The 10,650-nt window shown below is 45.1% G+C and overlaps 1 protein-coding gene across 2 annotated transcripts; it reads left to right on the forward strand.

Annotated features, from left to right (window-relative positions):
• Positions 1-16: 16 nt before the first annotated feature.
• On the forward strand, positions 17-7,448 carry LOC106594613 (peptidyl-prolyl cis-trans isomerase NIMA-interacting 1). Of its 2 annotated transcripts, XM_014186021.2 has the most exons (5): positions 17-384; positions 2,739-2,801; positions 3,886-4,020; positions 6,337-6,447; positions 6,676-7,448. In XM_014186021.2, the coding sequence occupies exons 1-5, from the start codon at positions 321-323 to the stop codon at positions 6,783-6,785; spliced, it is 483 nt and encodes a 160-aa protein (XP_014041496.1). In that variant the 5' UTR covers positions 17-320; the 3' UTR covers positions 6,786-7,448. The 2 variants fall into 2 exon arrangements, with proteins under 2 accessions (XP_014041496.1, XP_014041500.1); XM_014186025.2 differs by lacking the exon at positions 2,739-2,801 and having other exon boundaries at positions 19-384.
• Positions 7,449-10,650: the final 3,202 nt, after the last annotated feature.

Raw genomic sequence — 10,650 nt, forward strand, 5'->3', positions numbered from 1 at the left:
AAATGCGGTCACGTCAGTCTATAAGGCTATTTTACAGTAGATCAACTGAATAAACCGCCGAAATGACATCAACATAACATTCGATTAAGCCAATGTAGTTTATCATGAGAAATAGTTCTAATGCAAAAAAAAAAAAAACACATAGGTAAAAGCAAATCTTCCAGAAAAGTGAAGAACATTCTAAACATGTCTCTTTGACACCTGGCGGATGGAAGGTGCAACAACAAAATCACCAGCAGACGTCTCCTTCTAGCCACATTCTACGAGCCACGAGAGGAAAAGAGGAGTGACTTGCACAGTTTTGAAAGCAAGCAGGGAAAATGGCAGACGCCGAGGACGAGAAGCTGCCGTCCGGGTGGGAAAAGCGGATGAGCCGCAGTTCGAGTAGGTAGAGAGCGATAACTAGCTATATCATCCGAGTCCCGAACAATTTGTCGCTGGTGCACAAACCACTTGCATAGCAAACCATTGTACCGGCCGAACGAACCCAAATGCTAGCGTTAGCAGCTTAGCTAGTTAGGTTGGTTGTAATCTTGTTGCATCGTTAGGTGGTGACGCATGTTTATTTGTGAATTGTGTTTGATGGTTATTCGTTTGACTAGTGCGTGTATCAAAAACTGTCGTCTGGTGATGTTTAGTTAGCCAGTCATTACCCTCACGACTAACCCAGCAAGCTAGTTAAACTAGCAACGGCGCATGTATGTTTTGACGACTGTTCAACGTACTATGCATTGGACAGTAACTTATTTCGTAATCAAACAATTCTTAGGGATATATGTATTGGAAGATACACTATTGTATGGGGAGTTGGCCAGTTTATTCATTAATGTCCATTCATTCATTTCACACCCAACTCGCGAGGTAGTAGAAAATAACAAGGCCCATAACAATGACGTCATTTTGTCCCGCGCCTTGGGACCATTGCGACACCTGTGTTAGGATGGGAGGTGCCTGCCCAGTGTGCACAAGTTAAATATGCATTTTCTCAACGTCTTCAGCACAATACCATTACAAGTTGCTGAAGACGACTGAGATTAGTTATGTCCATTCCATGACTTAAGCAAAATGCTTTTATCTGTATAGATGAATGGTTTTATCTGTGTAGATTAATGCACATGAAGGAAAGGAAGCTTCAGTAGACTTTAGTTGTAGCATCGTCTCCCTCTTTCTCATCCCCCAAACCAACACCTCTCCTCTCTCTTCCCCTACTCCTGTCCTCTTTTTCCCTCCCCATCCTTTCTCTCCCTCTCCCTCCCATCCTTTCTCTCCATTCCCTTCCTCCCCGTCATCTTTCTCTCCCTCCCCCGTCCTTTCTCTCTCCCTCCCTTCTCCCCCACCCCCCCTCTCTTCCTCCCCCTTCTCCCCCGTTCTCTTTCTCTCCCCTCTCCCCCGTTCTCTTTCTCTCCCCTCTCCCCGTCCTCTTTCTCTCCCTCCCCGTCCTCTTTCTCTCCCTCCCCGTCCTCTTTCTCTCCCTCCCCGTCCTCTTTCTCTCCCTCCCTGTCCTCTTTCTCTCCCTCCCTTCTCCCCACCCCTCCCTCCCCCTCTCTCCCGCCCTCCCTCCCCGTCCTCTTTCTCTCTCTCCCTCCCCGTCCTCTTTCTCTCTCTCCCTCCCCGTCCTCTTTCTCTCCCTCCCTGTCCTCTTTCTCTCCCTCCCTTCTCCCCACCCCCCCTTCCTCCCCCTCTCTCCCGCCCCTCCTCCCCCGTCCTCTTTCTCTCTCACCCTCCCCATCCTCTTTCTCTCTCCCTCCCCGTCCTCTTTCTCTCTCTCCCTCCCGTCCTCTTTCTCTCCCTCCCTCCCCGTCCTCTTTCTCTCTCCCTCCCCGTCCCTCTTTCTCTCTCTCCCTCCCGTCCTCTTTCTCTCCCCTCTCCCCCGTCCTCTTTCTCTCCCTCCCCGTCCTCTTTCTCTCCCTCCCCGTCCTCTTTCTCTCCCTCCCTTCTCCCCACCCCCCTTCCTCCCCCTCTCTCCCCCCTCCTCCCCGTCCTCTTTCTCTCTCTCCCTCCCCGTCCTCTTTCTCTCTCCCTCCCCGTCCTCTTTCTCTCTCTCCCTCCCCGTCCTCTTTCTCTCTCTCCCTTCTCCCCACCCCCCCTTCCTCCCCCCTCTCTCCCGCCCTCCTCCCCCGTCCTCTTTCTCTCTCTCCCCTCCCCGTCCTCTTTCTCTCTCTCCCTCCCCGTCCTCTTTCTCTCTCTCCCTCCCCGTCCTCTTTCTCTCCCTCTCTCCCCGTCCTCTTTCTCTCCCTCCCTCCCCGTCCTCTTTCTCTCTCTCCCTCCCCGTCCTCTTTCTCTCCCTCTCTCCCCGTCCTCTTTCTCTCCCTCTCTCCCCGTCCTCTTTCTCTCCCTCCCTCCCCGTCCTCTTTCTCTCCCTCCCTCCCCGTCCTCTTTCTCTCCCTCTCTCCCCGTCCTCTTTCTCTCTCTCCCTCCCCGTCCTCTTTCTCTCTCTCCCTCCCCGTCCTCTTTCTCTCTCTCTCCCTCCCGTCCTCTTTCTCTCCCTCCCGTCCTCTTTCTCTCCCTCCCGTCCTCTTTCTCTCCCTCCCGTCCTCTTTCTCTCCCTCCCGTCCTCTTTCTCTCCCTCCCCGTCCTCTTTCTCTCCCTCTCTCCCCGTCCTCTTTCTCTCCCTCCCTCCCTGTCCTCTTTCTCTCCCTCCCCGTCCTCTTTCTCTCTCTCCTACCCCCCTCTCTTTCTCCTGCCCTCCTCCCCCATCCTCTTTCTCCCTCCTCCCCCCGTCCTCCTCCCTTTCCTAGGTAGAGTGTACTACTTTAACCACATCACCAATGCCAGCCAGTGGGAGCGTCCGGTGGGGTCAGGTAGGTCGCCCAGCAGCTTAGGGGATGGACCTGTAGCTGAAAGGTCACGGTTAGAATCCCTGGTGGGGCACTGTAAAATTGACCTGGGGGGGTTGATCTGACAACTGGAGGGGTGCTGGCCCTTAACCCAGCAGCATGCTGGCCCTTAACCCAACAACATGCTCTCCATCCAGGGGCGCTGCACTATGGTTTGATCCTGTGCTCCTCTCAACTGTGTGTGAGGTGTGCTGCTCTACTGTGTGTGAAATGTGCTGCTCCTCTACTGTGTGTGAAATGTGCTGCTCCTCTACTGTGTGTGAAATGTGCTGCTCCTCTACTGTGTGTGAAATGTGCTGCTCCTCTACTGTGTGTGAAATGTGCTGCTCCTCTACTGTGTGTGAAGTGTGCTGCTCCTCTCTACTGTGTGTGATGTGTGCTGCTCCTCTCTACTGTGTGTGGAGTGTGCTGCTCCTCTACTGTGTGTGGAGTGTGCTGCTCCTCTACTGTGTGTGGAGTGTGCTGCTCCTCTACTGTGTGTGGAGGGTGCTGCTCCTCTACTGTGTGTGAAGGGTGCTGCTCCTCTCTACTGTGTGTGAAGGGTGCTGCTCCTCTCTACTGTGTGTGAGGTGTGCTGCTCCTCTCTACTGTGTGTGAGGTGTGCTGCTCCTCTCTACTGTGTGTGGGGTGTGCTGCTCCTCTCTACTGTGTGTGTGGGGTGTGCTGCTCCTCTCTACTGTGTGTGTGGGGTGTGCTGCTCCTCTCTACTGTGTGTGGGGTGTGCTGCTCCTCTCTACTGTGTGTGGGGTGTGCTGCTCCTCTCTACTGTGTGTGGGGTGTGCTGCTCCTCTCTACTGTGTGTGGGGTGTGCTGCTCCTCTCTACTGTGTGTGGGGTGTGCTGCTCCTCTCTACTGTGTGTGGGGTGTGCTGCTCCTCTCTACTGTGTGTGGGGTGTGCTGCTGTTTGGGGGGATGAGAAGAAGACTTTTTGTTTTTTTGTAGCATCATATGAACAATTAAGTTGTATTGTTGATGAGGGAAGTGGACAATAAAGTTGTATTGAATTGTAGGTGATGGGAGGGGACAATAAAGTTGTATTGAATTGTAGGTGATGGGAGTGGTGAGCCAGACAAGGTGCGTTGTTCCCACCTCCTGGTGAAGCACAGCCAATCGCGTCGCCCGTCCTCCTGGAGGGAGGAGAACATCACACGCTCCAAAGACGAGGCCCTCGACCTCATACAAAGTGAGTGTTATTGGTCACATACACATGGTTACAGATGTTATTGGTCACATACACATGGTTACAGATGTTATTGGTCACATACACATGGTTACAGATGTTACTGGTCACATACACATGGTTACAGATGTTATTGGTCACATACACATGGTTACAGATGTTACTGGTCACATACACATGGTTACAGATGTTATTGGTCACATACACATGGTTACAGATGTTATTGGTCACATACACATGGTTACAGATGTTATTCGTCACATACACATGGTTACAGATGTTATTGGTCACATACACATGGTTACAGATGTTATTGGTCACATACACATGGTTACAGATGTTATTGGTCACATACACATGGTTACAGATGTTATTGGTCACATACACATGGTTACAGATGTTATTGGTCACATACACATGGTTACAGATGTTATTGGTCACATACACATGGTTACAGATGTTATTGGTCACATACACATGGTTACAGATGTTATTGGTCACATACACATGGTTAGCAGATGTTATTGGTCACATACACATGGTTAGCAGATGTTATTGGTCACATACACATGGTTAGCAGATGTTATTGGTCACATACACATGGTTACAGATGTTATTGGTCACATACACATGGTTACAGATGTTATTGGTCACATACACATGGTTAGCAGATGTTATTCGTCACATACACATGGTTAGCAGATGTTATTCGTCACATACACATGGTTAGCAGATGTTATTCGTCACATACACATGGTTAGCAGATGTTATTGGTCACATACACATGGTTAGCAGATGTTATTGGTCACATACACATGGTTACAGATGTTATTCGTCACATACACATGGTTACAGATGTTATTCGTCACATACACATGGTTACAGATGTTATTGGTCACATACACATGGTTACAGATGTTATTCGTCACATACACATGGTTACAGATGTTATTGGTCACATACACATGGTTACAGATGTTATTGGTCACATACACATGGTTACAGATGTTATTCGTCACATACACATGGTTACAGATGTTATTGTGAGTGTAGTGAAATGCTTGTGCTTCTAGTTCTGACAGTGCAGTAATATCCAAGTAATCTACCAATTCCACAACAACTATCTAATACACACAAATCTAAGTAAAGGGATGGAATAAGAATATGTACATCTAAATAAAGGAATGGAATAAGAATATATATACATCTAAAGAATGGAATGGAATAAGAATATATATACATCTAAATATGTATGTGCATGTATCAGTGTGTTGAGAGAGGTGGTGTGTGTATGTTAGTAGCATGTTGCAGTGTGTGTTAATAACATGTTGCAGTTTGTGTAACATGTTGTAGGGTGTGTAACATGTTGTAGGGTGTGTTTGTGAGTTTAGCATGTTGTGTGTGTTATTAACATGTTGCAGTGTGTGTGTTAACATGTTGCAGTGTAAGTGTTATGTAACATGGTGTGTGTGTGTGTGTTAACATGTTGTAGAGTAAGTGTTATATGACATGGTGTGTGTGTGTGTTAACATGTTGTAGAGTAAGTGTTATATGACATGGTGTGTTTGTGTGTTAACATGTTGTAGAGTAAGTGTTATATAACATGGTGTGTGTGTGTGTTAACATGTAGAGTAAGTGTTATATAACATGGTGTGTGTGTTTAACATGTTGTAGAGTAAGTGTTATATGACATGGTGTGTGTGTGTGTTAACATGTTGTAGAGTAAGTGTTATATGACATGGTGTGTTTGTGTGTTAACATGTTGTAGAGTAAGTGTTATATGACATGGTGTGTGTCTTTACATGTTGTAGAGTAAGTGTTATATGACATGGTGTGTGTGTTTAACATGTTGTAGAGTAAGTGTTATATGACATGGTGTGTGTGTTTACATGTTGTAGAGTAAGTGTTATATGACATGGTGTGTGTGTTAACATGTTGTAGAGTAAGTGTTATATAACATGGTGTGTGTGTTTAACATGTTTGTAGAGTAAGTGTTATATGACATGGTGTGTGTGTGTGTGTGTGTGTGTGTGTGTGTGTGTTAACATGTTGTAGAGTAAGTGTTATATGACATGGTGTGTGTGTTAACATGTTGTAGAGTAAGTGTTATATAACATGGTGTGTGTCTTTACATGTTGTAGAGTAAGTGTTATATGACATGGTGTGTGTGTTAACATGTTGTAGAGTAAGTGTTATATAACATGGTGTGTGTGTTTAACATGTTTGTAGAGTAAGTGTTATATAACATGGTGTGTGTGTTTAACATGTTTGTAGAGTAAGTGTTATATAACATGGTGTGTGTGTTTAACATGTTTGTAGAGTACATAGAGCGGATGCAGTCAGGAGAGGAGGAGTTTGAGGCTCTGGCCTCTCAGTTCAGTGACTGCAGCTCCGCACGCAACGGAGGAGACCTGGGGCTGTTCGGCAGAGGTAACACACACAGTCAAATGGAAAATATACTATACACACACACACACACACACACACACAGTCAAATGGAAAATATACTATACACACACACACACACCAGTCAAATGGAAAATATACTATACACACACACACACACACACACACACACACACACACACAAGCATGCAATCACAGACTGGCACAGGTATTTTCTGTTTTAGTTGTGATAGAAGAGTGTGTGTGTTTCAGGTCAGATGCAGAAGCCGTTTGAGGATGCGTCCTTTGCTCTGAAGGTGGGAGACATGAGTGGTCCGGTGTTCACCGATTCTGGAGTTCACGTCATCCTTCGCACGGGATAGAGACAAGCTCTGACCCCCTGAATACCCCCGTCACCCCCTGAATACCCCCTCTTGTCCTCCCTACTACCCTTAGAATCCCTTCCACCTCAAATACCCCCCCACCCACCGTTCTGTTCTATATGCAACTTTACACTGACACTATCAACACCCCTTGTACCCGTTGCCATGGCTACATCGTTGTGTGTGTGTGTGTGTGAAAATAAGAGACCTGTCGGTAGTGACTGACTGACTGAGCGAACGAGTGTGTGTGTGTCTGTCTGTTCACATGGACCATTACCCCTCCACCCCCTGCTTTATAGTGACCCCTCTCTGTTTGCCAAGGCATTATTCTGTCTCAATGATAACATGTCAGATGGTTAGTGGTAGACCAGTGTTCCATACTCTCTCATAGGAGACCGACATGTAGAAGGCTGACTCATGGGATTATTTAAATTGCTACCAACATCCCTTAGTGGTAAAATAGTCAGGGCACAGTCCACTGTCTGCCATGTTTGTAGTGCCCCCCCCCAATTCCATTTACTTCTTCACTGTATCTCCTATGTTCCAGGGAACTACAATACCCAGTATGCATGTGGGGAAGGGATTTTGTAAGCTTGAATCTGCTAAGAGGCACTTCATATGATCTGTTCATCTCCCACCATTAAAGGACTCTTATTTTGTAAACCTGTCTCTGGACTTTTATTTTGTTGGGTGTCTGTCTGATGCTGCTACTGTGTGTTCAGTTCAGTAAACGTTGCATGACAGTTTGTATTAAACGACCCATTTCCCCTAAACACTGATCACTGTCCTTTTAATGGCCTTTGAGATACAGCATGTTTGCTGCATTTGTGTTAGTGTGGTGAGGTGTGACCTGATTTTAATATGGGTGGTGAGGTGTGACCTGGTTAATATGGGTGGTGAGGTGTGACCTGGTTAATATGGGTGGTGAGGTGTGACCTGGTTAATATGGGTGGTGAGGTGTGACCTGGTTAATATGGGTGGTGAGGTGTGACCTGGTTAATATGGGTGGTGAGGTGTGACCTGGTTAATATGGGTGTCATCATTTGAAATCACAAAACTTGTGCAGCACACTGTACAGTGCCTTCAGAATGTATTCACACCCCTTGACTTTTTCCACAGTTTGTTGTGTGACAGCCTGAATTTAAAATGGATTACATTGAGCTTTGTCACATGCCAACACACAATAACCCATAATGTCAAAGTGGAATAATGTTTTTAGAAAAGTTTGACAAATTAATTAAACATGAAAAGCTGAAAAGTTTTGAATCAGTGTCAACCCTTTTGTTATGGCAAGCCTAAATAAGTTCAGGAGTACACATTTGCATAACAAGTCACATAATCGGTTGCATGGACTCACTCTGTGTTCAGTGATAGTGGTTAACATGATTTTTGAATGACTACCTCATCTCTGAACCTCACACATACAAATATCAGTAATGAGCAGTACATTTCAAACAGATTCAGCCACAACACTGGGGAGATAGATGTGTGGGGGGGAGCAGGCATTTAATATCCCTTTGAGCAGGGTGAAGTTATTAATTACACTTTGGATGGTGTATCAATACATCCAGTCACTTCAAAGATACTGGTGTCCTTGACTCCGTTGCCGGAGTGGAAGGAAACTGCTCAGGGATTTCACCATGAGACCAATGGTGACTTTAAAACAGTTTATTGGCTCTGATAGGGGAAACTGAGGATGTCTCAACAACATTGTAGTTACTCCACAATATTAACCTAAATAACAGTGAAAAGAACGAAGCACTTAAGTAAAGTGGCAAAGAAATTCACGTTAGGTTGTGTTGGATTTGGGGCAAATCCAACACATCACTGAGTACCACTCTTCATATTTTCAAGCATGGTGGTGGCCGCATCATGTTATGGATATACTTGTCATCGGCAAGGACTAGGAAGTTTTTTAGGATAAAAAGAAACTGAATAGAGCTAAGCTCAGGCAAAATCCTAGAGGAAAACCTAGTTCAGTCTGCTTTCCAACAGACACTGGGAGACAAAATCACCTTTAAGCAGGACAATAACATAAACTCTCAGAGACTTAACCAGAAAGACTCAGCTATAATCGCTGACAAAGGTGATTCTAACGTGTTGAATACTTATGTAGATGAGCTATTTCTGTATTTCATTTTCAATAAATTTGACAACAGTTCTAAAAACATGTTTTCACTTTGTTGTTATTGTGTGTACATGGGTGAGGGAAAAAAACGATTGAATTCAGGCTGTAACACAACAACATGTGGAATAAGTCAAAGGTTATGAATACTTCCTGAAGGCCCTGTACAGCAGCCCCAGTTAGATCAGGCTTCTCAACTGTGTTTATAGAGATTTGACAATGTGACAATTTGATTTAATGTGACCTCAGGAAGATTAAATGTGTATGTGGGTTAATTTGCTATTGTCATGACGTTGCCCTCTCTCTGGGAACAGGGAGCACAGTTGACCCCCTCCCCCTTGCACCATCCCCCTACCTACTTCTCCCTACCCAGGCCCTGTGAAAACGGTCGTAAATTCCAAAGGAAATGTCCTGCCTAACGGGCCACAGTTGAGACAGAGAGGGGTTTCATAGAGAGACACAGGAAATTCTTCCAACTCACAGAATTGGGGAACCGAATGACATTTATGTTCTGGAGAAGGTATAAAAGTTTGGTGAAGAATCCAGCTACGAACTGGTCCGCTTGGTACAATTTTGTGATACTCAGAAGAGACAATATAGCCATATTACCATAATACTGTTTATATAATAGCCTCAGCTATGGGACTTGCATCTAAATGGTTGTATAAATTGTATTAATAAGGATAAAGCTATTTGTAATATGTTGAGATGGTATGTACTGATGTTAATGTGATAGAATGTATTTCTGTTCAAATCTTAAATCAGTTAGTTTTAGGGTTAGGAGCTAGAGTTAGTTTTAGGGTTAGGCGCTAGAGTTAGTTTTAGGGTTAGGTGCTAGAGTTAGTTTTAGGGTTAGGTGCTAGGGTTAGTTTTAGGGCTAGGAGCTAGAGTTAGTTTTAGGGTTAGGAGCTAGAGTTAGTTTTAGGGTTAGGAGCTAGAGTTAGTTTTAGGGTTAGGTGCTAGGGTTAGTTTTAGGGTTAGGAGCTAGGATTAGTTTTAGGGCTAGGAGCTAGAGTTAGTTTTAGGGTTAGGAGCTAGAGTTAGTTTTAGGGTTAGGAGCTAGAGTTAGTTTTAGGGTTAGGAGCTAGGGTTAGTTTTAGGGTTAGGTGCTAGGGTTAGTTTTAGGGTTAGGAGCTAGGATTAGTTTTAGGGCTAGGAGCTAGAGTTAGTTTTAGGGTTAGGAGCTAGAGTTAGTTTTAGGGTTAGGAGCTAGGTTAGTTTTAGGGTTAGGAGCTAGGATTAGTTTTAGGGCTAGGAGCTAGAGTTCGTTTTAGGGTTAGGAGCTAGAGTTAGTTTTAGGGTTAGGAGCTAGTTAGTTTTAGGGTTAGGAGCTAGGATTAGTTTTAGGGCTAGGAGCTAGAGTTAGTTTTAGGGTTAGGAGCTAGAGTTAGTTTTAGGGTTAGGAGCTAGAGTTAGTTTTAGGGTTAGGAGCTAGAGTTAGTTTTAGGGTTAGGAGCTAGGGTTAGTTGTAGGGTTAGGAGCTAGGTTTAGGGTTAAGGTTAGGTTTTCGGTTTAGGACTTAGGGAAAATAGGATTTTGAATGGGACTGAATTGTGTGTGTGTGTGTGTGTGTGTGTGTGTGTGTGTGTGTGTGTGTGTGACAGGGCATTGTTGAGGGTTAAGCCAAAACGCACGTCAGTGTGTGATCTATTCAGACATGTTGCTATGAGATAAAGAGAATTAAAACAACGCTTCAATTACAACTTCTATTCAAGTGAGTGCTGCCATCTTCTATTGTCA

This window comes from Salmo salar, chromosome ssa02 (assembly GCF_905237065.1).
Source record: "Salmo salar chromosome ssa02, Ssal_v3.1, whole genome shotgun sequence".
NCBI classification, from domain to species: Eukaryota; Metazoa; Chordata; class Actinopteri; order Salmoniformes; family Salmonidae; genus Salmo; species Salmo salar.

Bases quoted from the DNA above. Each gene is read 5' to 3' on its own strand.
- LOC106594613 (XM_014186021.2), top strand. From the start codon at position 321: ATGGCAGACGCCGAGGACGAGAAGCTGCCGTCCGGGTGGGAAAAGCGG. The intron at 2,802-3,885 runs GTAGGTCGCCCA...ATTGAATTGTAG, and splicing joins GGAGCGTCCGGTGGGGTCAG to GTGATGGGAGTGGTGAGCCA. The intron at 6,448-6,675 runs GTAACACACACA...TGTGTGTTTCAG, and splicing joins CCTGGGGCTGTTCGGCAGAG to GTCAGATGCAGAAGCCGTTT.